At 52.5% G+C, this 27,425-nt stretch overlaps 1 protein-coding gene across 2 annotated transcripts; it reads right to left on the minus strand.

Annotated features, from left to right (window-relative positions):
- Nucleotides 1-632: 632 nt before the first annotated feature.
- UROS (uroporphyrinogen III synthase) lies at nt 633-27,340 on the minus strand. 2 transcript variants are annotated; one of them, XM_072972097.1, is made up of 10 exons: nt 27,056-27,340; nt 18,267-18,355; nt 18,041-18,124; nt 16,307-16,403; nt 13,410-13,484; nt 10,431-10,505; nt 6,917-6,997; nt 4,936-5,021; nt 4,027-4,125; nt 633-1,140 (listed from the first exon to the last, which is right to left on the minus strand). In XM_072972097.1, the coding sequence occupies exons 2-10, from the start codon at nt 18,327-18,329 to the stop codon at nt 1,006-1,008; spliced, it is 795 nt and encodes a 264-aa protein (XP_072828198.1). In that variant the 5' UTR covers nt 18,330-18,355; nt 27,056-27,340; the 3' UTR covers nt 633-1,005. The 2 variants fall into 2 exon arrangements, with proteins under 2 accessions (XP_072828198.1, XP_072828199.1); XM_072972098.1 differs by lacking the exon at nt 27,056-27,340 and adding an exon at nt 23,675-23,861.
- Nucleotides 27,341-27,425: the final 85 nt, after the last annotated feature.

The following is a 27,425-nucleotide window of genomic DNA, read 5'->3' on the forward strand; positions in this document are numbered from 1 at the left end:
GACTGAGCAAGTCACTTAACCGCTTGAGAGAAATGAGAATAACAGTGACGTCCCCTCCCGAGGGTGGTTAATTGGAATGGAGCCCAGAGAGGCCCTGTGTGTGGGGCTGGAGTCGCTCAACAGAAGAGGCCTTTCAATGTGAACTCCCACGGAGACCACGCTGTGCGGGGAACACAGGAATCTTTCCTACTGCCCTCTTACGTTACTGACAGACCTAGGTTTCATTTCACCCAGCTCAAAACCCAGGCCAAGACGGAAAACGTGGAAATAAAGTTCAGGGACAGATTCCCGAAGCTGCCCTGCAGGACCCTATACCTGTGCATAAAGCCCCCCAAGTAAATCAACCTCCCCGCGCTCTCAGATGCCCTTCCCTCTCAGATGCCCCGCCCTCAGATGCCCCGCCCTCTCAGACGCCCCGCCGTCAGATGCCCCTCCCCTCAGATGCCCCTCCCTCTCAGATGCCCCCCCCCTTTCTGGTGCCCCTCCTTCTCAGATGCCCCGCCCCCTCAGATGCCCCGGCTGGCTGACGGTTGCTGCATTTGTATTTCTGAAGGAAACGAAGTCTCTCCACATTTGAATTACAATTTCCCAAAAGCAGGAACTTCGATGTTCTTGTATAGGATGAACAAAACTTCAGACACAGCAAATTTTATTATCATACCAGGTCTGTTATCAGAACTTGGGCACGTCCGCTTCCGCCCCAAACACTGCTCTGCACTGACAACAGACAGACAGCAGGTGACAATACCCAGTCACACAAGTGGCCAGTGCGCTTTATTTGATTTCCGTCCTGCTGCCACGGGAGCCGGCACACGCCGGGCGAGGGTCCCAGTTGGTCTCCACGGAGGAAGGTCAGGGGCACGGGGGCCTGATGTCCGGGGGTTCCACGCGGGCCGGGGCAGGAGCTTGAGGGCGCCGGCTTCCCGGGAGCTCCACCGGAGGCGGCAGCACCTTGCCCGGGGCCGCGGGGGAGCGGCAGCCCAGGAAGGGCGAGCGGCAGCGGACTCAGCACCCGCGGGGCTGAAGCGCCGTCCTGAGGCCGGCGGCCAGGGCCCGCGGCGTGGGGCTCTCTGCGGTGCAGCTCACAGGCAGGCCCTGGGCGGCCAGGGCGCGAGCTGTGGTGGGGCCGATGGCGACGAACTGCGGGGAGAAGAGAGGGGCCTGAGCGCTGCAGCTGGAGGGCGACGGGCACTGGGCTGCCAGGCATCCTGTCTGTTAGGACATCACTCCCACACGACAGCTTGTAAACGTGATAATACCTCCCGATGTGAACCTAGCTCTGTTGCCTACGAAATGCCTCCTGACAGCCTCGCCATCAGCCTGAGTGGGTCTCACCGTCCCTGCGGCTCCGTGTGGGGCACGACCGAGGTCTGGACTCAGCTCCTGCCACCGTGGCCGCATTCTCAGAAGCGTCCGCTTTGTGTCTGGGGGCCCGGGTGGGGCCGGGTGGAGCACAGAACAAAGCCTGGAGGGGCTCTGGGTGTGGCGGGCGCGGGGTCTGGGCCCCCCAGGGGAGCGGAGCCACCGAGACCAGGGCCGAGACCAGGGCCGGCAGCCAGAGGGCTGGCCTCAAACCCCAGCTCCACAGGACGATGGTACGTGAGTTATTTCTCAATAAAGCTGTTTTTGCTTTTGTTTTTCAGTTGAAAAAGAAAGAAACTCCCTGAGACTAGGAACCAGCAAGTAGCAAACAGGATTTCAGCGGCAGCAGTTTGGTCACATGACTTTTCCACGCGAGTCTTTTGTTCCCTCTGGAACCCCCTGCTCACAGAGCGCTGCCAGCTGACCCCGCACCACAGGCCTGGTTGGCCGCAGAGAGCCTGAAGGGCTGGCCCCGGCTGCAGACGCCGCCCCCGGAGCCATATGGTGTCCCCCTCGACCTGGCCCCGAGGCCCAGTGCGAATGTCCTGCCCCTCCCTGGGCACCGCCTGTGCCGTGAGCGGGCCAGCCCTGCCGTGGGGGCCGGCAGCTGGGTCTGGAGCCCAGCTCTGCCACCACTGGATGGTGACCTCAAAGCGTGAAGGTGGCCACTTCAGCGGCCCGTGCGGGGGTGGACCGTGAGAAGGGAACACACCTGGCAGGTGGTGGACAGGGCACTCAGTTGCCTCTGCTAGTCTGGTGGTTCATGTGAATTTGCTTCCTTACTGCTTTGTAACGACTCCTCTGTGGCCTTTAGAGACAGCTGTCGGGAGCCCCCCCTGACCTTCTGTGGCCCACCTGCATGCTGTGCAGTGCTGTACAGTGGGTCCTGCCAAGAATCCTGGGGAGGGAGGCGGCCACCAAGCAGACGGGGGGCAGAGCTGGACGGGAAAGGGACGATGCCCAATCCATGGGCCAGGCCTGCATCCTTTGTCAAAACTGGAAATTCCTGCCTGAGCCAGTGAAGTTGCCGACATGAAGGCTAACTCCGCTGGTGCACGGCATCCCTGTGGCCCCAAACAGCCCGCACTAAATGCTCACAGTGGTGGCTCAGTCGCCCACCCCCCCACCCTCCAGCAACGGCAGAGTCAAGGCCTGGTGGTACTCAAAACACCAGGGGCGGTGCCCTTAACTGTGCAGGGAGAGGTGGCCCGGAATGCTGAGAAGCCCCGAGTGTCTGAAGGGGACGAAAACAGCCTGTGACAGACTTAAGCCAGGGAAGCTCCCTCAGCCCCGCTGCTGGGCGGTCTGTGGGCAGGGCGGGCGGTAGCCTATTCATAATGGGTCACGCCTTAAGTTTAGATTTCAAGTGTTCACCTGTACTTTTAAAAAAAGTAAGTTTTGGAAGAAGATACAGTGTAATTAAATACACTTCGTTCTTCCTCAAAGTGGACAAACACTGAGAAGCAGGGGCGGGATGGATATGTTATGTGGATGTAACTGCCCAGGCAAGTCACGACAGCCTCTGGGACTGGAGGGGCTCCTACTGCAGGTGCAGAGGGGCCAGAACTGGGGTGGTCCCGCACCGCCACACATGCCAGCCTCCTGAGAGGAAGCACTCACCACGTGCCCACGACTGTGGGACCTCGTTGTGGGTCGTATCTCTTCAGTCCCCCCGAACCTAAGAGCTAGATTTTCTTTTCCCTCCCCAGTGACCCAGGTGCAAGCCCTGGGCCGTCTAGTGCCCCCCCAGGACTCGGGCAGGCCTTTCAGCCTCCGTCTCCTCACCTGTAGTGAGGACAGTAGTTCCTGTTACTTGGGATTCCTACCCCGAACTGGTGTGAGAACGACGCAGGATACCGGCTAGAAATACCCCATCCACGGGCCACCAGGGCCAATAACACGGACTCAGTCATCCGAGGTCCAAATCATGGCTCCTCCTCCTCCTGTGTGACCCAGCACAGGATGCACAACTTCTCTGAAACTAACACTATAAAACTGGGGGACAGTCCCAACCATGAGCCACGCTTGTGATGAAAGGTAAGGGCCTTTGCTCCTGGCCGTATGAGTGCCTGCAGGGCTCCCGGTCACACCTGCACCCTGTCCTCAGTCCCCTCCAGCCTGGCCCACAGCATCCCCACGACAGGCACCACAGCGCTGGGACTACTTGTAGACTCGGAATAAACACAGTCCGTAAAAATGGGAACAGAAATCCTTTGAATTAAAAGATGTGAAAAGGGGAAATGCTTTTCGGATAGGTAATTTCAATACAGTTAAATGGAAAAAAGGGGGAAGAATGCTAACACCTGTGCCAGGCCTGGAGCTGAGGGCTTTCCTTGAACTCTTCCATCTCATCCTGAGACTAAGTTACAAGGGAAGACCATACACACGTCATAAAGGCCACAAAGGGACAGTTATCCTCACATTACAAATGAGGAAACAGGCTCAGAGAGGTTAAGTAACTTGTCCAAGAGCACCAGCCAGGAAGTGGGGCTGCTGAGCTTTAAGCACGGGGCCTGGGATGCCCAAAGCCCTGCCTTTTCTTCAGCTGCCATCAGGGCATCTGCAAGTAGGAGTGCTTTGACTCTACAGGGAAACTCTAGGAAAATTAGTAAAAATTTTAAAAAAAGAATCTGAAGAAGATCAAAAGTGCACAGAATACCTCACCTTAATTTGTTCCATGTTGTCACCAGATAACTCTTGAATATACCTGAGGCTGTACATCAGGCCAGAGGGACTGAAAAACGTAATGCTGGCTGGAATGCCCTGCAGGGAGAGAAAGCAAGGCCACCTCTTGCCTTGGGGCCGAGGGGAGCCGTGCTCCCCTAGCCAGTCACCATCAGCCCCTGGAGCCCCCTGCGGCCCCCGTACATTCACAGCAAGAGGGTCCTCACTGACGCTGGCACTCTTGGCTCCATCAGGCCGAGCTCAGGTCAGGAGCTGTTTAGAGGGGTGCGATGGGAGAGGCTGGGCGCCGCTCCTCTGCTGGCCCCCAGGTCTGCATCTGCCTGGTCAGAGGACACAGGCAGCGTGGACCTAGTGCCCAGCTGGATGATGCCTCCAGCTTATGTGGCCAGAGTGGTACGGGTCATGTAGGAGCCCAGCTCCCTGTCACCTCTCCATCCATTCTGGAAATACAGCAGACAGCAGACAGACTGGCCCACATGGCCCTTCTGCTCTGGTTGTGCTGACAAGGCCTCCCAGTACTGGCCAGGCACTCAGAAGCCTGTCCTGGGAGGGGAAGGGGAGACGTCTTACTGAATACAGACATGGGAAACTTGGATCAACTCAAACAAGTGCCATGCACTCATCTGCCTGAAGCCTCCAAAGGTCCCTGTGGCCTCCCGAATTCCATCCAGACTCCTCTGTGGGCACTGCAGGCCTTGCCAGTGTGGGCCCAGCCCCCTCTCCAGCCTCTCCCCCCACCCACCCCTGCCCCGGGTGCCTGCCCTGCCCCGGCTCCCCCGGAGACCCCACGCACCTGCCCCGGCTCCCCCGGGAGACCCCGCGCGTCTGCCCCAGCTCCCCTAGGAGACCCCATGCGCCCGCCCCGGCTCCCCCGGAGACCCCACGCACCTGCTGGGAATAGTAGCTGTGCAGGTTCACCTGGATTCCCGGGTGTGGGATCTTCTGATAGACGGGTATGCTTTCCATGGGGATCCCTGGACATCAAAACCAGGACAGGGACTTTACTGCACTGGGAACACCCTGGGGCAGTTAGTGGAGGACCCCCGACCCCGCCCCAGTGGGCACCGCCCTCCTGGAACAAGCTGCCGGGAGCTGAGAGGTGTGGACTGAGTGCAGGTAGACTCGGCTGGCCCCCTGCAGCCTGCTTAACACTGCGGAGCGGCTCACATGGGAGAGGAAGGACAAGGGTTCTGAAACCTCAGCCACCCTTCGTGCCGTGGACGCATTTTTTCCAGTTTGTGTGGGCCGTCCGCCGGACTGGCCCCGACCCTCCGCTGTGGAGGCCGCCTGTGTGGAATCCCGCATGGGGCAAGGGCTGGGGGCAGAGCTCTGAGGGAGCTTTACAAGGCTGGGGGCTGAAGCAGGCAGCCAGGAGCCTTCTGGGGCCTGGGCACCTTGGTCCCCAGCAACTTGATGCCAGGAAGCGAGGTCCAAGGGCAGCTCTCGGGGGACGGGGAGGCCGTGAGTCAGGCAGGGGCCCCAGCTGCGTCCTAGCTCTGCCTCTCCTGGATGGGCCACCCCCTTCCACAGGCCCAGGGCCCCCTCTGCAGATGCACCGGTTAGGCTGGGGACTGTCCCACATTCCCTCCTGTTCTGTTCGGTGGCTCTGAACACCCCCAATGTGGCCAGGGCTGGCGATGAGGGAGGAGCACAGATTTCAAGGCCGTGGACGTGGACTAGGGCGGCCACTCAGCGACATGATGAAACGTGTCAGGGAGGGAGTGGGTCCTTGGGCTAATGAAAATGATGGATGGGGTGGAGAGAAAACCTCTCATAAAATATAAAGATGATTTTAGCATAAAATAGCAACCTATCACCATTTCATACCCCAAAAACCTGAAGAGAGAAAACTGAAGTACCAAACCTCCGATTTATGTATGATTTCTTTAAGGACACCTGGGATCGGGCTCTTTTGTTCTCTCCCAGCCTTTCCTTGTCCAGAAAGGACAATGACCTTGCCCATCTCACTGCCCAATGTCCTGTGCCATTGTCCCTGGTAGCGTTTGGAAGACAGACAATAATACGGGTAGAAGATACAATCTCACTCTGTTTTACTGCAGGAGGGGACAGTGACAAGGTCCAAGATCATTCTGGGGAACATTCTTCACGTGGGCTGTCAAAGGTTCAAAACAGCAGGGTGACATAAAAGTTGCTGGTCCATGAACCGTTTGCTTTTGGAGCCCTCATGCTGTGAGATCTCACAGCAGCTCCGGGAGGCGGGCTCTGTGCTTCCTGATGCCCACCTCCCCGAGAGGATGCTCAGAGGGACGGTGTGGGCAGCGCGCACTCACACAGCTAATGAACAGCAGAGAATTCAAACCTGTTTTTGCCTCATTCTGAAGCTCGTGCTCCAAACCACTAATGACCCCCTCCTCCCAGACCAGCTCTCTGACAGAAGGCCTGCAGGTGACACCCCAGACACTGGAGTCAGCGGAGCTGGAGAGCCCCAGGCGCAGGGGCTGGTTCTGAGACAGAGCCCGGGATCCAGGACAGAGGTGAAGTGAGGCCTGAGCGGCTGAGCTGGGGGACATGGCCTGCGGGATGAGGTCAGCTCCCTCCTTAGACTGACTTCTGCGTGTGCCCGCCCTGGGGTCCCCGCCACACCATGTCCTCCTGGTGGGGGCTCCGCAACCCTCTGCGTGCTCCCAGCTGGGCTGAGTGGGTGGAGGGAGCAGATCTGAAGCAGGGAAGGCAGGCTGCACCCCCCCCAACAGGAGGGGCGCCCCGCCTTCCAGCCTGGCTGGTCCAACCCACACCTGCTCTCCCTCAAGGTCTCCCAGGGTGGACACTTCTGTTACCATGAAGGCTCTCCGTGGTCCCCAAAGAGCCCTGGGAAGGCGGTGCCCACGAGTCAGTGCATTTTAGTCACCTTTCTCCTTGAGCATTTTTGGCAGGATTTCGCCTTTGAGGGTTCCACAGGGAAACAGAAGAGGCAGTGCTGACGACTCCCCTGCAAATAAAGCAGCAGACTTTGTAGAACTTTGCAGAAACTCCAGGAGGTGCATGTGCCCAGGGGCGTGGGAGGAGCAGCTCTGGGCCCCACCCTGTCTTAGGTTTCTGTTACAGGACCCGGTGGGAGGACAATCACAGGGTCACGGGGGGGGGGGGAAGCATGTGGGAAAAACAGCCGCATGAGCCGGGGGCTGCTGTCACCCACTCCCAAACTCTTGTCCTGGTGGTGCCAGGCAGCAGGTGCTGGTTAGAGCGCAGTGACCAGTGTCAGGTCAGAGGTTAGGCCTGGTGTTGGCAAGAGAGCAACACTTCCCACTACCACCCACCTCTGGAGGAGCCCTGATGGGATGAGAGGTGGCTGGAGCCTGGGCCCTGCCCATGAGACAGGAGACCAGTGGTGGTGTGGCCACGAGTGGACATGCAGCCACCTTGACAAAGACAAGCCGCGTGGCCATTTGTGTAATAGGGGGAACGGTGGCCGCCAGGCCAGTTGCCCAAGGGGCTGACGGACGGCCGTGAGGGGGCCCCGCCTGCTGAGAGGGGCCCTGCCTCTTGCCCGCACACATCTCCACTCTGCGCCGAGACCTCAGGGCATCTGCCATTGGAAGCTCGCTCTCCGCAGAATCGTGAAGATGGCAAGTGGGCAATACCACCCAACAAAACCGACGGGCTGTCAGATGCCAGCATCGTCCCCAAATGTGAAAACAAAGCGTTTCAGTAAAACTGACCACTTTCCCCCTCCATCTCTCAATCAGAAATACGTTTTTTGCGGGGGGCAGGGTGCAGGGGAAGGCAATTAGGTTTGTTTGTTTATTATTTTTAATAGAGATACTGGGGATTGAACCCAGGACCGTGTGCAAGGTAAGCATGCGCTCTACCACCGAGCTTTACCCTCCCCCAGAGGTAAGAAGGTCTGATGGGTGTTGGCCATGCACTAACATGTATTTTTCTACATCGGGGAGACCTCTCTGAACACACCTTCTGGTGACTGCAATCGAAGGAAACAACGAGCCAAGGTCCCCCCCTTGGGCCCCATCTCCACGAAGGCCGGCTAAACAATAGGAGTACGCAGGCTTCCTTGTTTTCAGTTATTAAAGAACTACCAGCTGGCAAATGTCTTCTGTAAACCGCTTTGTAAACATCAGTACTGACATAAAAGAACACAGGGAACTGGGAAACTTCTAAACATACAGTAGATAAACAGATGCCCACTGATTTCGCTTCCAGCGTGAGGGAATGTCTGCATGCAGTACAGATGCCAGCCTCAGAGACGCGTTTGCAAAGCCATGACCAGAGCCCAGGCGTCCCTCTGGTGTATGTGTCCGTGTGTGTGTTGGGTGGTGGGGTGTGCAGGAGTCTAGGGGCCCAAGCTGCTCCCACAGACTTCCCAGCACCTGCTCTAGGGCAGCTGTGGGACCAGCCCCAGGGGTGTGCGAGGGCCTTCTGGAGGATTCCGGCATCTGCCCTTTGCAGCAGCTCCTCTGCGGGTCTAGCAGAGTACCGAGCTGCTCATTCGTATTCTCTGACTGCTGGTCACTACTAGGGAGGGGGGGCTCAGACATGCATCCTGGCGCAGAGCAGGCGCCTGTCTTTTCGCACTGCACCTCCGGTGCCCAGCAGAGAGCCAGGACGGGCAGGCCCAGCCAGCCCTGCTGGCTTCATGGAGAAGCACTGCCTTGTCGGCACATGGGAGGAAAACCTGAAAATGTCCTGGTTGAGGACTCCTTTCTGCCATAGGAGAGGAGGGATCAGCCACAACTGTTTTCCCTGGGCACTAACCCCCTCCAAGAAGTCAAAAGCGAGTAACCCATTCCTTTTTGGTATGAGCGTACTGTCTGCAGATTTTTAACCCAAACAGACCAAAGCCAAATAGGCCAATGTTAAAGCTGGCTGACTCTGCAGAGGAGAGAGATGCGGTCCCCTTGGGACAACAGGGAGAGACCAGGACCTGGCAGGAGCCCAACCCATACGAAATGGTGAACTGCGGGGCTCGGGGACCCCACTCTGCTCCTTTAGCACAAAGGGAGCCTGGCCTCTGAGCTGGAGACAGAGCCGTGTTGAAAATCCTAAGAGAACGTTGTGCAGCTGGGGTGGGTGGGGGCTCCATAAACAGTCACCATAGGTGACTACAATAATGAGAACGAGCTTTTTCACTGGAGATGTGCGTATCTGAAAAACTCTGGCAACGTGAGAAGTCCGCAGTGACTGCCCCCGCCCAGGCCTGCTGTGGGAATGTGGGCGGTGCAGGCAGTGGGCACTTCACTGGAGATGCCTGGGATGACGAGGCTGGCTGGGGAGACGGAGGAAGAGCCCGGCAGGTGCGCAAGGCTGCAGGTCCCTCGTTAGCTCAGCTGCAAGTCCGGAGGACAAGCCACGTAAACTGTGGTGCGATCTGTCTGCCTCCGACACCCTTCCGCCTCCCTCCCTCCCTCAGAATGAGAGAACTGTCTTCCACCTTCTGCCACTTAACTTGCTTTCTTTTCCATTAGGGGAGACATCCTGGGAGGGAAAAACGATGCGCTATCAGATTAAATTAGTTAATAGCTTTAAGGGCTTACAATAGTGCCTGGCACAGAGTGTTGCGTGTTTCAGTAAAATAAATAAGCCGTAACTATGAACTGGTCTGTTTACTCCAAGCCCTGGAAGTAGACTCTTAGCTTTTAAAATCAAGCCTCAATGTTTCCTGGGGAAGGAAATCATTAACGCCTGGGTGAAGCCAAGGTGAAAGTCCCCGTTAGCAGTGAAGACGGATTCTTACTTGGATATTCGAATTGCGAACTGAAGATTTATTAGGAACCACAGACATGCTAGTGGTAACTCAGAGCAAGGAACAAAGGTTTTGCAAAGAACGCAGGCCAGGACCCTCCGAGATGAGGGCAGAAGGTGTTCCCACCCACCCTCCAAGCCTTCAGTCACTTAACCACAACACCGGCGTGGTATCTCAGAAGTGACACTCACTGATCCATTTTGCCTCGTGTTTGCAAAGCAAGGAGCACCAGCTTGATGGCTCTGGACCTGAGGATGAGGAATGACTCGGTTCCCTTTCATCACCTTTCAGAACTAATGCACCAGCTGTGCGTGCAGCCAAATCATCTGCCCTGGAAACAGCCTGGCACACAGACATTCCTGGGCCACGTTTGCTGGACCCCAGTGAACTGTTTTAGCCAGATGTTGTGGGGGGGGGCGGTGCAGGAGAGGGGTCAGTGAGACTGGGACCCCAAAGCTGATGAAGGCACGTCCCCTGGGCTCAGGAGAGCACAGCCTGAGGATTTCCAAAGGGCTGAACCACTCCACGGCTGGAGCTCATCTTTGGAAGGAGAGTGATCAGGTGGAGGCACTGAGGAAACAGCCCTTTCCTGAGGTGGTGGGGATTGTGAGACCAGCGAACAAAAATAAATGGGCTTCATTTGGGGTGCCCTGTTTCTACTTACTGGAACAAATGTATTCTGCAAGCTTTTCCGCGTTTCCACAGTTTTCTCCCTCTGTGTGCAGGCCAATTTTATTCACTGGAAAACAGTAACAAAATACATTTCTTTCCATGGCTGTTAAAGTCCTTCTGTGCTGGTGTTGTTTTCTTAGTGTGCAAATACAGAGGCACGTGCTTTACAAATGGCACGGTGAAAGCCTCCCCTTGAAAGCCGGTGCGGGGACATGGCAGCATCCTGTCGCCGTTGGGGAGCCAGAAGGGGAGGCTTGGGGTGACCTCCAATTCCTCTGAGAGCCACCCAGCTCGTGTGCAGGAGGGGAAGACACCAACCAGACGGGACTGTTTTAATGGTTATACGAGAGCAAGCTGCTGGCCACTAGGGAGGAGAGCCGGGAAGGCGGCGTTCTCAGCAGCCAGGCAGGAGGCGGCGAGCGCCTGGGGCGATCAGAAGCCATCAGTGGCCTCGTTCAGTTAGGAAGATGAGGCCGCCCTCCTCCAGAAAGGGGTCCTGTGCTGACATGGCTGGGCTGAGATGGAAAGGAAGGGAGGTGAGGTTTCATAATGACCTGCCAACAGGGACCCCAGGACCACAGGGGCTGCACCCACCACTCCTGTGAGACTCCTGTTCATGAACTGAGCAAGGAGCCGGCCCCCAGTCTCCTGGGCACTTTTCCAGACGGGGAACACTCTGCAGGGGATGTTGATGAAGGAAGGGCCCGGGGCCGGCTCAGTCTTATTGAAATAAGCATAAATTATCTAGTCAAAATAATGTTCTCGTGAGATTCCACACAGCCCAAGAGCAAAGATACAGTGTGAGCTTTTCTCCACTATCAGCAATCAGTAACATGCACAAAACTGCAGGTCAAGGCATGACGTTTACGAAGATGCATGAGCACCTCTTCTCGCTGGGCTTCCACAACGAGACCCTGTGTTGCTCACTGGACCCTGTTTTCATTTTCACTTTGAGAAACATTTCTGCTGTTTCCTCTCTTTGCTTAAAATGGTCAGCTTTCCTGATTTGGTTCACAGCCGCTGGAGAGCCAGAAGCTCATGCGCTCAGTGTGACCAGAGGGCTCCTGTGTGCCGTGAACTGGCCCCAGTGACCGCTGGTACCCACACCCCTGCATCAAGCCCTCCCCATGAGTGTGGACTGGACTTACTAGCTTGGTTCAAACAAAAAGGAGATGCAACATCACTTCCATGATTAGGTTGTACAAGACTGTGGCTTCTGTCCTGGGTGCTGGCTCTTGGACTGTCTCACAACAGGAGAAGCCAGCTGCAATGCCGTGAGAAGCCCTTCAGAGATGCCCACATGCGGGAGCTGGGAGGTGGGTCCCTGTGCGTGATCTTGGAAGTAGACCCTCCCCTCGCCAAGCTGGGGTATCTGCACCCTGGTGAGAGACCCTGGGCCAGAAGGACCCAGCTAAGCCATCTCTGACCCACAGAAGCTGTGAGATATTAAATGCTTGTTGTTTCTAGATGCTAAGTTTTGGGGTAATCTGTTACACAGCCAAGATGACAAACACATGGGGCCTGGTCTCCTCTAGCTGTCAGTGCTCAACCTCCTCTAGGTCTCCAGGCTGTTGCTGAGATTCAGGTGAACAGAAACCACTAAAGGCAGCTCCTTTTGTCCATCACGTCTGGAAAGGTAAACTAAAATAGAACTTTTCAAAAGTTGGGTCATTGACCTTCATGTGAAGACAGGGTATGGTTTCTCCCAAGAGATTTTTTACAACTGCAAAATCTCTGATTTCATCCCTCCTTTGAAATTATGTTTCCAACATTTAGAACATGTCCTTTCCCTTCATGACCCAATAAACAGGGAGCTGCTTGAGGCCAATGAAGTGCCCAGCTGAGACAAAAGCTCTGGCACCCAGGCTGTAGCTCGTGAGGGCCCAGCCTCCACTGCTCCAAGTCTCAGACAGATTTCTCACTGGTGTCTCACCATTTTCTTTTTTCTAGTTTCCTTCTCATTTGACAGAACAGTGAGATCAAAATGTGAAGTATATGCTACTGAATCAAACTGAAGGTCATGGGACAGCTCGAAATTATTTATCAGCTAACATGGGAAAGCGTGAATCTGGAGTACAAGGTCAAAATAGGAAAATTCACAAGTGCACTGAATTTGACAGTTGAATTTTTGGTATAAGCCAGAAATTACCTATATTATTTTCTTTCCTCTTCTGCCAGAAAAATAGAAATAATTAAAAGAAAGTATAAGCCAATTCTTAGCTTATCTTTGGGGGGGATGTAGGACAGTGGGGGTGGCTCCCTTGGCAACCAAGGTGCTGATTCCGCTCCCGGCGGATGTGCTGACCCGGTGGAGGGGTCACGCCGCCCACAGGAGCCGCGTACCACCGGCCATCTCTCACTCAGCCCGGCCGCTCCATGCTGGTCTCTTCCCCAACCTCATTCTGTTCTCCCGAAAAAGTGCTTTTAATCCTTAAACTTTTTTCATTCACACTGCACCCTCCCCCCAAATTTTAATATTCACTTGGACAAACTGAACTGTTTTGAACCAAAGTTATAGGTTCATTTAATTGCAATTGCTAAGTGTTGTTTAAGTAATTCAAAAATGTTAATGTTAATTTTTAATCATTCATTGTTTACATTTTGTGCTTTAAAAAGAATACATAAATTCCAGACTGTCTGTAAAAATGTGGAAAACACTAACACCAGAACCCCTCCATGCTACTGTCCTTTTGGGTTTTTACAGCAGCTCCGTTACATAGGCCTGGCTGATCAAATCATCGGTCACTGGTGACCAAAAGTCACCTCATTAAAATCAACTCAGGTGGAGTTGAAAGAGGTGTGTTATGAACAACAAAAGACGTCTTTATCTTTCTTATCATTTAAGAAATTCCAAAGGTTTTAGGAGCTCTGTTGTCAGGAATAGGGATGAAGACCAGAGATATATATTTCTCATTATAATCACAACATCACAGTCATTCTTTGGTGTTTTACTTGTACCTTAATTGCTTACCTAGAGAAGCAGTAGCATTTCCCACCACATACACCGACTTGGCATTCCATTTTTCTTTCAGAGACTTTTTCCAGACTGTAAAATATGAAATTCCATGTGAGTTTCAAATATCAAAGTGGCCATTTGGACAGCTGCCCAAGGCTACTGGTTTATGCTAAAGAACTTGTGAGCGAGGCAAACTATTAATAACTGAATACAAAGAACAGTATCCCAAACTAAAACCCATTTTCACACTGTTCATATTCTGCAGGCCAATTTTAAAAAATCACTTAGGCAGATGTTTCAGGATGCCTTGCTTAATATTAAATCACTTCCACAGTTCACACCGCAAGCATTTTTAATGAGTATCAGAAAACAAACACAACTTGAAGAATTAATTTGCATGGTGATATTAAAACTAAAAAATCTAGACTTTTAAAGAAAAATTACTGGTCATGAAATAGAGGCAACTTAAATGTCAATGAAGCAACACAACTGGTTTTATTTACATAAATCTGAAAGCAGCCGAGAAACTGTCACCTCAGATGAGAGGGCTCACTATCCATTAGGTCAACGCAGAGATAATAAATTCCAGGTTCGTAAACAAATGCAATTTAATAGAAAACACTGCCATTTCATGATAAAAAAATAAACATTTAAAATATGGATTAAAGAAATACCAAGAGAAAATGGGTTGTATAAATGTACCACGAGGCCACTTGGCGTTTGACACCCTTTTAGAAGACAAGGAAGCACTAGTTCTTCTCCCTAAAATCTGATTATGAGCATAACTCTCCCTTAAATTCTATAGTGTTACTCCACCCTTTATGCTCCTCTGAGAAATCATCTTTTAAATAGCAACAGAGATTGAGTTTCACCTTCTTTCCTTTCCTACTCCACTGATGTAAATAATATTTATTAAAAAATTATCCACAGCATGTGAACAAGCCATTCTCCAAGCCTCGCAGTGGACATCGGCTGGAGCCAGCCCTGGCTGGAATCAGAAAGCCAAAAGTCAGGAGGAGGAAGGAAATAATAAAGCTCACAGTGGCCGCAATGAAATGCAGACTAAAAACACAGTAGAAAAGATCAACGAAAATAAGAGCTACTTTTTAAAGAAGATAAACGAAATTCATAAACCCTTAGCTAGACTCACTAAGAAAAAAAGACAGAAGGCCCTGCCCTTCAGAGCCGGCTCTTCCCTTTAACTTGGGTTTGTTCCTGGCGAGTCAGCTAACCCACCTCATCTGTTTCCCGGTCAAGATAACTGGACTTAACTGCACCTCTCCTGCCTGTATCGGAGAGTTGTCGTGAGACTCAAAGTAAGAAAATGCATGGGCTCTGTGTACAACTGTAACTTACATAATATTGCACATCAACTACACTTCCATTAAAAAAAAAAGAAAATGTACGGGAAAACGCTTTTTAAACCATAAAGTGCTGTAAAAAGTTACGGTGTCCAATTCTGGGCTTTTCTTCTTTTTTGTCATCTTCATCCTCAGAACACACACAACAGGAAAAGCACAACTGTAAGAGCCAGCTTCCCAAGGCACCACTGGCAGAGAACCTGCGGCCTCTCCGTCTCGAGTTGCCCTTCTCCGTTTTGGAGATCGCAGGGCTCCGCTTCCGAGCCCCTCGCTGACCGGACAGCATGAGTCCTTCCCCGCAAGAAGAGCCTTAGACTGTCTCCTCAGCGGGAGGTAAATGTGTGTACGAGACACCAAGAGGGGGATGTTCTGGCTACGATGAAAGCCTAATTAACTGTGAAGAGAGAGCAGAATGGCCACTGAGCACGGCCACTAACAACGCCCGCCACGCGCCAGGAGATGCTCTGAACGCGTCTCTGCGGGACTCAATCATTAATCTGCAGCCTACAGACCGTGTGGGCTTGGAGAGTTTCACACCCCCTGCTCCTCAGGCTCCTCGTTTGTCAAGTGGAAACGCTCATCACCGCCACCTCGGGGGTAAAGCATTTAGGCCCTCGGGAAGCTCTCGCTAGTAGGAGAAGTGATGCCCCTGGGATGCAGGTATATTTGTGCCCACTTCACAAACAAGGAAACTGAGGCTCGGGAGGTCAAGGAGCTCACCAGGGTCAGAACGGCCACCTGCACCCAGGCCTAGCTGGCTGCCACGCACTCTGGGTAACCACCCACCCTGCTGCCTCCAATCGTTGGTATAACTGGAGCTGGTCTGTCCTGACTGACTGGTTCCATGGCCTCGGACCAGTGCTGACTCTCCCCAAGGCTCAGTTTTCTCATCTGTAAAATGAGGACCACGGTAGGTGTGCCTGGTCTAGGATTAAACGAGAGCATGCATGCAAAGTTAACACGGAGCCCGGTACACGGCAGGCACTCCACAAATGTCAGTTACAAAGCTGCCTGATGGAACAGACTAAACCGGGCTCTGATGACGAGGGAAGGAGGCAGGAGGAGGGACTGGGAGGGGATCGTGTTCTCAGGTGCCTGGCACTGCATGGACTGTTTTCTCAGGTGCTGTGGGATCTTCCCATCGTCCCCTGGAGGAAAGGACCGGTGACCACACATTGTGAGGGAAACTCTGACCATCTGGCAGGTGAACCTTAGACCCCCCCCTCAGCGACACCCGCCTGGGCGTTCAGGAGGCAGTGCTGCCTCCTGTCTCCCTGGGACACGTGGCTCACTCCCGCCAGAAGGCTAACAGGTTATGTGTCATTTCTGTGTAGGACATTAAGAGACAGCTTAGAAGAAGAAAGGCCATCTTCTGTTCCCTCCAAAGGTTACAAAAACATGAAGTAACCAGGTACCTAAATACTTTTTGAGCCAACTCATTGCATTTTTTTTCAAACTTGAAGTCCAGCTATTTCTGGGATCTAGTATTACCAACAGGAGAAATCAGAGGAAAGAAAAGTCCAGGGGAATTCACAGCAGACCCACCCTTACCTTCGGCTTTATTGTCTTTCTCCAAACACAGCTCCACTGCTTCTACTGCTCTGGGGCTGGTGAAAATGAGTCCCCCGTAACTGTCAGGCTGAGACAGCTGCACACCGAATAGCAATGAAGGCATTTTATATAATGGCCAAGTTCCACATTTCCCAGAATTCCACACGTTTCACAAGAGTAGGGGGCAAACTAATTCCTTCCACCCACTTATCCATCCATCCATCCATCCATCCATTCATCCATCCACCCACTCAAGACATGAGAGCTTACTACAGCCTTTTAGGACTGACAGGTGAATTCACAGCCTCTCCCTCAAGCAGCTCATGGTCCTGGGGAGAGACAGGCCACAGCAATGTCAGGTGGCGGGTATAATGGAGCCGAGGAGGCAATGTGACTCAGCCTGGGCTTGGCTGGGGTGCAGGCAGGCTGGTAGACTTGACCTGTGTCTGTAATAAAACTGGAATATGCAAAGAGTGATATCCATGCAGAAGCCCTGGTCTTCAAGGATAGAAATGGTGATAAAATCTAGGGAACATGTATTCTGAGCCGGGCACTGGGCTGTTTTACCCATAATCCCGCACTGAGCCTGTGACAGCACCCTTCGAGATGTGCTCACCTATTTTCACCGCACAGGTTCAGACACAGAGCCTTGGAGAGAATGCGGAGCCAGCCCCAGGTGAGTGGTGGGGCCGGGACTGGCGCCCGGGCCCCTGTGACCCCCGAGCCTGGAGCTTCACAGAGGGGTCAGGACGCCCCCACGGGAAGAGCCGGCCAGTGGGGTGGAGAGGCTCCTGCGGACACTCCAGTAGTTTTCTGACCACGAGGTCCTAGCAACGACCTCACATGCTGAGCTCTGGTTCCCGGCTAGAGCAGTTTTCGGAAAAGCCTGCCCACTTGGGCCCTCTGACAGCGTCCTCACAGCACACAAACCCAGGGCATGGGAGCACGACAGAAGCCAGACCAATGTTTGTTGAGTAAATTGTTGAATGAATAATTTAGTCTCCCTCAAATCAAAGGGAGAATGCAGGGCGGCTTTTCTCAAGAGTGATGGGCAGGTTTTCAGGCGCAGAGCTCCCTGGTGCTAACAGCGGCCGGGGATCCCGGTGGGCAGGGCTGGGCACACCAGGCCCAGGAAGCCACCCTGGCTTTGGCCCGGGTGTCAAGAACGGACCCCCAGGGGAGATGCCTGGTGACGGGTCCACGTTGCTGGGGGCTGCTGGGGGCACTGAATCTCTAACCTGAAACCTTTGGAAGGCTTTCCCAGGACTGTCTCCGGCTGTATCTCTCACTCCACCAGGCAGCGGTCCCAACTCTCCCCTCTATGTGCTGGAGGACCAGCCAAGGTGCCCAAGCTGAGAAAAAACACCTGCTGGGCAGCTTTGCTGAGCTCAGGGCGCACGATTAAGTGAGAGGAGAAAGAGGAAAGGCTCTGAAAGGCCGAGAGCAGTGCAGGTTGGGTGCCCTCAGCAGAGCCGGCTCTCCCGGGTCCCCATCCCGGCCCCACCTCCGGGTCAGCTGGCTCTCTGGAGGGGCTGGCAGGGGCTCAGGCTGAGAACCCAGCAGCATCAGACTCCTGGGGCCAGGTGAGCTTGTGCCATCCCAGTTTTAAAGTCTGGTAGTGAAATGCGGGGTAGTGAACAAGTCCCTCCCGCTAGGGCTAGCGAGGATTCCACAGAAACCAAGTGCATGCCACTCATAAACGTGGGTGCCCAGACACGGACTGATGAACCTCACCTTCTCCAAAAAACTGGGAAGAGACAAAAACTCAAAGGATAAGACAGGAATCAAAGTGGCTTCAAGTCCGTATAATCCTAATTCCTGCAAACAAAAGAATATAGTTCTGAGTTGGCCAGGGTTTGGAAAATTGGGAAAACATCCTGTCACAGGACCTCTCACAGCCCCTCGACTTCATTAACGAGGCAGGGCTGTGCTTTCTGGGACCATCGCCTTGGGCACTTACCCTGATGTAGGGATCCTGGCCACGGTCATCCTCCTTAGGGTCTTTCAGTAAAAGGACCTTCATTCTCGCCTGGCAGTCCTTACAGGGCGCTGTGACAGAGCAGGGAAATGGACCTTAATTAGACCTCAAAGGCTCTTCCTGAGCAGCGTCAGATGGGACGGAGCAGGAGAGAAGGTAACCACCGCGGCTGGCCGCACCTCTCCCTCACACACGATGACTCAGCGTTGAGGGGCTTGTGCCTTCTGAAGACCTTGTCACCGATAAGGCCAAGGGACTGCATGCTGGCTTGTGATACCACTTGGAAAGGCAGACGAAAGCCATCAGGGAAAGGCAGTGCCCTAGCCGAACATTTAAGGCTCACAGAAGAGAAGTGACCCAAGTTCTAGGTTGTATCAGTAACAAATAGAGTATCTCATATTTTAAGGAATTAAACAAATAATTGTTTCCATTACAAGATAAATATACTAAGTTGCTCATAAGCTCTTTAGGAAATAAAGATATTGACTCTTCTAGTTCTCAAATGATGTGAGATAATCTTTCAAAAATTTTCTAATAAACTGGAAAGCAGTTTGTTGGTATATGTCAAAAGGCTTATATACTTCATACCTGTTCTTCCTATAATTTCACATCAAAGAATAAACATCTAGGTGATACTCATAAATGTGTGCAAAGGTCAACATAAAGATCTTCCTCCTGGCATTCTTTTTTAGGAGATATAACTGACATGTGACACTGTGTAAGTTTCAAGTGCATAATGTGATATGATACACTTACATGTTGCAATATGATTACCACTGGAGCAACAGCTAACACCTCTATCGCTGCACATGATTATCATTCCTTTTTTGGGGTGTGAACAATTAAGATCTAGTCTCTTAGCAGCTTTGAAGTTTATAACACAGCATCGTTGGCTGTAATCATTAGGCCGCGCACGAGATCCCCAGAACCTATTTATCTACTGGTTGCAAGTTTGTGTGCAGATTCTTTGTAATTGTAAATAATTGGAAACAATGTAGATGTCCAACAATGAAAGAATGGTTAAATGGTACAGTTATATGAACTCACTGAAGTATTCATAAACTTAATTACATGGATTAATCACAAAATGATATTAAGTTTAAAAAGCAAGATTCAGAATTGCATAAATAGTATGATTTTGTATATACATAAATATGAAAGAATATTCTTCGGTGGTAGGTAGGGAGGGAAGGGTGATTACTTTCTTCTCTACATCTTTCTATTTTATACTCCAATTTTTTAAATAGACATTAAATTCCTTTTGTATCAAGGAGGGGAAGTATGCTACAGCCATCCCAAAGGCCTCAGAAAGGTTGCTGAAGACCGGCAGAATAAACTCTGCTGGAAACGCAGATTATACCCCATAAGTAGCATTAGAATAGCAGTTACTTACTTAATAAATATTACACAGGGGTTGATAATAGTCAGACAGGGTATATTGTTTGGAGCAGAAACGTGTTCACTTTGGGAGCCATTACTTACAAATTATTACTGAACATATTTCTGGAACATTATAATGTCTATGGGACAGCTTAGAAATATTTGGCTGCAAATGAACTGCTTTGTATCTAAGCAACCAAACCTGGGTGAACAAATAATAACTATGAAATCAAGTTCAATTAGTGCTGCTTTTGAGCGGCTAGCCAGAGAGACTGAGGGTCTGGGGAAATGGGCTGTCACACCGTTTCTATCATTTCCTGAAGTTACTCAGAATGTCACGCAGAAATGAGGAATCTCCCTTTTGGTGATGGTCACTCTTACGTGCCAACTTGGCGAGGCTCTTTTCCCTGTTCATTCATAAGTGCTAACCTAGGCGTTGCTGGGAAGGTAATTTGGAGATGTGGCAAAGTCCATCACCAGCTGGCTTTTAGCAACAGAGTTTAACCTAGGTCATCAGAGAGGGCCTGATTCTGTCGGTGGAAAGCCCTTAAAAGCAGAATGGAGGCTTTCCTGAGGAGGACGAAGTTCCACCTGGGGCCACAGCTGCATCTCGGCCGAGTCCCAGCCCGCCCCTCCTGCCGGTCGGTTGGTCGGGGTGCACCACTGAGGCTTTCAGACCTGCTCTGCCAGCCCCTCCAGCTGCCCAAGTCATTTCCAGGCAGTAAGTCTCCTGATACAAACCCCTGCTGTTCTGTTTCTCTGTTCGAACCTTGACTGATATGCCTTCCAATTTGGAGGCTCCGGGGATCTGGTATGTCACTGAATGGCAGGTAAAACTTGGCATTTTCTGCTAAAGCATAAATCTTTCCAGGGCACGCAGAGCAAGCAACTGTGGTGGGGGTTAAAAAGTGGGAGCATGATGCTGTGAGGCAGGCATCCTGACCCCTGCTCAGCCCTACTGTGTCCCTCCATGGTTTCAGGCTCCAGGACACAAGTCCCCAAGCTTCCAAAGGGTCTGTCAGCAACAAGCCAATCTCTCACAACAGTGTTCCTACAGAGGCGCCAGGCAGTGGCTTCTGGGTGGGGAGTCAGGAAGCAGCTGGACTGGGGATTCACATTGGAGACAGAGCTAACAGGACATACTGATGTAATTCCAGGTGAGAAATCCGTCCACAGCCTGGTTTGAAATGGTTGGGTGGGACCAGGATGAAAATGTGTCTTCCTTCTCTGAATCACACCTAAATGTTTCATTTGTTCCATGGAATCCTCTCAGTGAGTTGACAAACATTGGGAGACGGTTCCTGCGTCCTAGGCACCGGGTGTACTTATGGTTCCTGCCCTCATATTTATAGGAGGGTAAAACAGGTGTCTTACAAATACGTAAAAACAGTGACGGTCGTAGTGTAACGAGCAGGATGAAGGAAGAGTCTAGATGCTGTGGAAACCAGCTGGCAGGTCTTACTGGACTGGGAGGTGTGGCAGGGATTGCCACTGGCCCCCAAATATCCACTCTTCCTTCTCCCTCAGAGAAACGGAATCCCTATTAATGGGGCACGTGGTTGCCCCCCCAAAAAAACGTGCAGCTGGATGTGGCCAGGGGACCAGGTTCTGGCCCACAGGATGGAAGTCAAAGTTCTGCGCACACTTCTGGGTCCTGCCTTAGAAGGAAGTGCTGTGCCCCTTCCGGCCCTCCCTGCTTCTGGAATGTTCGGGGGTGCCAGCTCATCTACTGCAGGGGAGGGCGACGCCCTGGGGGAGATGGAAGGAAAAGGAGAAGGAGCAGGACCCCTCTGTGTGGCAGGGCCACGGGTAGCCGGGGCTTTTACGTCAGAGGAAAGTTCTATCCTGTTTCGGCCGCTGCTCACTCAGATCTCTGTTAGAGCAGCGGACCCACGTCCCAACTGACACGGAGGCCAGAAGGCTTCCTCGAGGACGTGATGTTCAGATGCAGACTGGAGCCTGAGCAGGATTAAGCTCTGAGGTGACGTGCCTGAGGGAGGGAGAGAGGTCTGGAGTGGACAGGGGACATGGGGACACGGGCCGGTCGCATCAGGGAGTTTGGACGTACCAGCAGCAGTGGGAAGCCTCCAGTTGGTGGACTGATTTCTCGTCTCCCCTCATTTCCACTTGCCCTCTTCTCCTCCCCTTTCCCTCTGGGGGTAAAGTCAGGATGTGTGGTTTCACAGAACAAACACAGGACTAAGGACCAAGGGACCTGGGCTCTGGTCCCAGCTTTACTAGCCATGATGCCATCCCTTGTTAGATGGGAGTAAGGCTGCGGACTGACTCGCAGGAGATCCCACCACAGCTACCCAGTACTGAGCGCTTTCTACTGCTAACCCTTCTTTCTCAGCTGAGAAAGCTGCGGCTAGGGTGGGGCGGGGGACCTGCCCAGCCCACACAGGAAGTCCAGGCGAAGCCAGAACTGCACCCAGGCCTTCAGGGTCTGAGTCAGTCCCCTCCTGCCAGCTCAGGCCCCTCACTCCATCTACAGCCTGGAGGAAGCAACACGGCCTCTTCTGGTGGTGATAAGCCCCTAAGTGAACTAGTACTCAGTTAGAATGACATTTTTCACTCAATTAGGAAGCTTTTCATTTGGGGTTTAATCTTAGTTACTTTTTCTTATTTATTTCCCTCCACTCTGGGTCTCTCCGACTGAACACTGGGAGGGATTTGACCCCAGCCCTCCTCTATTCTGGGGCAGGGAAAGAGTAGGGGAGATGGCAGAATTTCTATCTTTATAGTTCGGGTGATGTTAGGCTGCACCCCGCGGGCCTGCAAGCCCTGTACCCGCCCAGTTTCAAGACCAAAGAGCCCAGAGTGAGCGACAGAGACATCGATGGGGGATCTCACACGTCTGAAGCAAGGTCCCAAGCGACACCCCGCCGTGCGTGCAGCAGACAGCAGGCAGGACACAGCGGTGGTCTTCAATAGCAGGGGAAGGGGAGATTACCAGTTACGGGGGAACTGACGTCACGTTGGCTCATCGGTTGCTGGGGAAACCATGAGAAGGGCCACTCCTCGCCGCCCCTTTGATAAACTATCACAGTGGAGATAGTTTTGATCTTAGAAAAATCACTAGCTGGGGCCAGGGGGCAAATACCTAGTTACTATTAGGCTGTATGATTAAGAGGGAAGGTTGGTCAGGTGAGCAGGGTGAAGGTGAGGCAGGGACTGATCGAGCGGGGGATGTGCAGAGAGCAGGAGAACAGCCACCTGGGTGGCCTGATCATACAGGTGACCACATATCCCAGTTTAAGTCCCAATTTACACCTGCAGTTCTGGTGTAATTATTGCCAGCGCCCACTGCAACCCCTCTCAAGTCTCCCATTTTAGACAGTAAATTATAAAGTTGTCTTCCTTACAATGGCTGTGGGTGCTCACAAATGTTTTCTACAGCTTGATGGAAAGGAAAAAAAAAAACGCAGGACTAGAAATGGACAGACTCTCACTCCTGCCCGTGAAATCTCAGCGGCGTGCACCAAGGCAAGTCTGAGAAAGAGTACGGTGGCCAGCCAGTGGGGCTGGAGTGCAGGGAGCCCCCGGGGCAAGCAGATGGGCTCAGAGCTGCCATGTGGGGCCATTCAGGCCGTGAGGATGAGGTTGGTTTTGCACACTCCGTAGTTGAGAATGCCCATCCTCCACCGACATGCCCCAGCCCTCCGAGCTGTGACTGGCTCACAGGCGTGCCTGGGGTCTTGGTCCTCTCAGCTCTTGGGGCAGCTGGGTAGGACCCAGGGCAGCCAGAACCCATTCCCCTTCCCTCCCCACCCACCCAAGCCAGGGCTGACCGCCTCTGGCTGTAAACTGTAAATCCTCACCTATTTATGGAAATATGCTGGATGAATAATTCATTTACTAGGCGTGCCACAGTGTTGGAAAAAAAAAAGTTGAAGAGTACTGGTATTAGATGTCCAGATGGAGAAATCAGGTCGGCAGTTTGGGCCGGGGAAAGGAGCCAGGTCAAAGGACAAAGTCCCCGGCGTCACCAGTGTATGGATGGTACTTACAGTCCTGGGATCCGGTGAGACTGTGGATAGCAAAGAAGCGAGTCCAGGACAGAGTCCCAGAGAAAAGTGTCAGGTCAAGTCGGGGGTGCAGGGCAGAGGGGATTGTGGCAAAAGAGGAGGAAACCAGATTAGAATTGTCTTAGCCTGGGCTGCCTTAACAGGGCAGCACAGCCCGGGGGGCTTTAACAACAGACGTTAATTTTCTCGCAGTTCTGGGGGCTGGAAGCCCAAGCTCCTCTCCGGGGAGGCCTCTCCTGGCCTGTAGACGGCTGCCTTCCTGCTGTGTGCTCACACGGCCTTGCCTCTGTCCTTGTGCAGACAGATTCCTGGTGTCTTGTCCTCTTCTTATAAGGACACCAGTCCTATAGGATTGGGGTTAAAGCTTTAGGACCTCACTTAATCTTAATTGCCTCTTTAAAGGCCCAATATCCAAATACAGTCACACTGGGGATCAGGGCTGCAACACAGGAATTTAGGGGCATAACTCAGTTCACAACAGAGTAAGTCACAAAGCACAGTGGGCGTAAAGACGTAAGGACAGCTAGCTGTGCAGACAGGAAGAGCACTTCCTACTGCAAACCCCCAGGATTCCAAAGAAAGGCTTAAAAAGTTTGCCTCTAGGTCGGGGCTCCTCTGATTCACAGTTCGTATTCTGCTGGGGTGGTGGACGATTTAGGGTGAAGCATGCACATTCCAGCCACTCTGTACAGAAGGCCTGGTGGAATTAACAAATTAACAAGTTCAGCGTCAAATTCACGCAGAGTAGATTTAAGACAGGTAGAGCCAGCGAGGATGCTTCTCATCCACCAGAGCCTGGAGTATCCTAGGGATGGGGGCAGGCGAAGGGGTTCACAGGAAGTGAACAAAGCCTTCTCAGCACTGTGTTGCTCTGGCCAATGTACATCTTCACACAGAACTCCTTCACTTGCTCCCATCAAGAACTTCCAATACCAATTGTCCAGTCACTTGCTTTGACGAGCACACAGTGAGACGGCAGGTTCCTGAACTTGTGCAGGTCCCCTGCGATGGGCTGAATCTGATATTTAAATGTTGAGGTCTTTTAACCCCCAGGATCTCAGAAGGTGACCTCACTTGGAAACAGGTTCTTTGCAGATGCAGTCAAGTTAAAATGAAGCCATTAGGGTGAGCCGGTGAGTCCTAACCCATTATCACTGGTGTCCTTATAAAAAGGGGAAATTTAGATACACAGGGAGAGTACCATGTGCAGATGAAGGCAGAGATCGGGGTGATGCTTCTACAAGCAGATGAAGACCAATGATGGCCAGCGAACCACCAGCAGCCAGGGGAGAAGCATGGAACAGATCCTCCCTCACCGCCTCACAAGGAACCAACCCTGCTGACATCTTGATCTTAGAATTTTAGTCTCTAGAACTGTGACACAACACATTTCTGCTGTACCCTCCGTCCAGTTTGTGGCACTCGGAGACAGCAGCTCTGGGAAACTAACACGGCCTCATGCAAGTTGTAAAGGAAACAGATCATGGGAATTCCTTTCTTCTTCCACTTTTGCAACCAAGTTGAAAGCTTCCTGCTGTAAGAAACTACCAAACTAAAGAATGTCGTTTGCCACCCGCCTCTACAAGGATGGAGTCACAAGCCACGGCAGTCGCTGACTTTTAACACACTCTGAAAGGATTTCAGGGCAGAGATCAGGAATGAGGCGCTCTGTGCTCTGGGAAAATCTGGCAGAATAGGACTTCGGATAGTTAGAGATTTTCAGAAGATTTTATGATCCCAGATTCTTACCTCTTCTCATACCTAGAAAAGCACTAAAATCATTAGCAGAGACATCTGCTCCTCCTGACTAGCAGCAACCTCTTTCCAAGATGTGTGCTTGATTGCATGTACGCCCTTCACAAACTCCTATATATACTGACCTCCCCCTCTACCTCTTCAGAGCTGTACAGCTGAAAGGCTGTCTCCCAGGCTATAGTCCTCAGTAAGACCCAAGTAAAACAGAACTACAGCTCTCACGTTGTGTGCTTTTTTTTCACTCGACATCTGGTACTTGCATTACAGCAACAGGAGGAAGCCAGGAACAGAAGGAGAGAGGCAGAGGTACTCTGAGGCTTTTAGACCAGGGCGGTTGTATGTAAGCCATTTAGGACTTTGGAAGCGGCACTGTGGAGTAAAAGCAGCTTGTGCCGGAGGGGGTAAGGCCTGGGTTCTGGTCTAACCTGTTCTTCTCTTGATCTCAGTTCTTGCATCTGTGAAACGGACTAAGTCCTGTGAACCACTGGCTTTTCTCAGGGACTTTCTTCACTGTAGAAGATGCTCAGTAAACATTTGTTCACATTGTGGAAAAACAACACTTTAGATTTACCCAGAAACTTTTGGAGCTGGGGAAATGATCACTTTTCCTTAAAGAGACAGGGAACTGTATTAAGGCCTCTTTGCTGGTCATAAACAGCCACGCCTCAAACCCACACTTGTTAACTGTGTCCTGCTGCTCTGAGCATCAGCAACAACCACAGAAACCCTTCTATCCAGCACTTACTCTGTAATTTATAGGGCACAATATTTTGCATGCAAGATCTTAATTCTCATTTAAGCCAGGAAGGAAGGTATTATTATTCTCTGTTTTTACAGAAGAGGAAACCAAATCCCTGAGTTTGAGTAAAGTGCCCAGGGTCACACAGCACAGTAAGTGGCAGAGGTGAAATTTAATCCAGGTCTGATGTCTTCTCTAATTAATGGCTTTCTAAAAACATTCTTTACAACAGTCTGCAAACTGGCAGTCCATGGGATAAACCTGACTGGTAGATGAATTTTACTGGTAGATGAATTTTATTGCACAGGTTTTACAGATCAAGTTTTTTTGTAAAAATGCAGGTCTCCAGGTTCTCTTGAAATGTCAGAACGGACAACACTAGGGGGCATTTCCACTTGGCCACAACTGGCAGTGGCTGCGCGGTACACGCTCTCTAGTTTGCCACAGTCCCCTCCACTCTGTTCTCGCAAAACAGGCTCAGGTCTGTACTTCAAATATCCCCACTCGCCCTGAGGCATTTAAAGTTGATCCTTGATTTTGAAGAAACTTTCAGGTCAAGAAATGCACTTAACGAGGGTAGGCTAGAGGCAGACATTTGGATCATTCCGTCACTGACAAGGCTGTGCCACCGACTAGGCTGGGGGATGCCAGCAAGGCCGGGCCTGAGCCTGGCGTGGGGGCATCTGCACCGACCCAGGGGCTTTCCCTTCGGGGCCAACCACTGCCCGGGCCGCGGCCAAGCACCCAGGCTGGCAGGGGCCTCGGGGTTCCGCTCCTGACTCGTCACGCAGTGGCTAGTGCCGCAGGCGGGCCCCTGCGCGTCCGCGGAACTCCGTGTCTTCGTCGGTACCGTGGACGGCGACACCTACCTCGCAGGGCTGGTGAGGCTCGAAAGGGCTAGGAGGTGGGGCCGTAAACAGCCCGGCACCAGGGACTCGCCAGACCCCCAGTTGGGGGTGGAATCTCGCGGGTTCCACCAGGAGACAGCGAGGCAGCGGGAGCGGAGAGCCCGGTGGGCGGCCCCATCACCACGTGGCCTGCGCTGCCATGGCGACGGCCGCGCAGGGTTCCAAGTACTAGCACCTCCGCCGGGGGTCCCGCGGCCCCGGCTGCTGACAGCTGGAGTTTGCGCATGCGCACCGACACCGAGGCCCAAGAGACCAATCAGAGATGGGTCGAGCCACAAAGCGAAGGGGAGAGGGAACGTTGGAAAGGAGTGAGGGAAGATGGAAGGAGTTA

Source organism: Vicugna pacos, chromosome 11, assembly GCF_048564905.1.
Source record: "Vicugna pacos chromosome 11, VicPac4, whole genome shotgun sequence".
Lineage (NCBI taxonomy): Eukaryota > Metazoa > Chordata > Mammalia > Artiodactyla > Camelidae > Vicugna > Vicugna pacos.

What these genes read in the sequence shown, in the direction of transcription:
- UROS (XM_072972097.1), bottom strand. Translation starts at nt 18,329, where the DNA reads ATGAAGGTCCTTTTACTGAAAGACCCTAAGGAGGATGACCGTGGCCAG. An exon ending in GCCAGGATCCCTACATCAGG is followed by an intron (nt 18,125 to 18,266) that starts GTAAGTGCCCAA and finishes TTTTGTTTGCAG; the next exon opens with GAATTAGGATTATACGGACT. An exon ending in ACAGCTACTATTCCCAGCAG is followed by an intron (nt 4,126 to 4,935) that starts GTGCGTGGGGTC and finishes CTCTCCCTGCAG; the next exon opens with GGCATTCCAGCCAGCATTAC.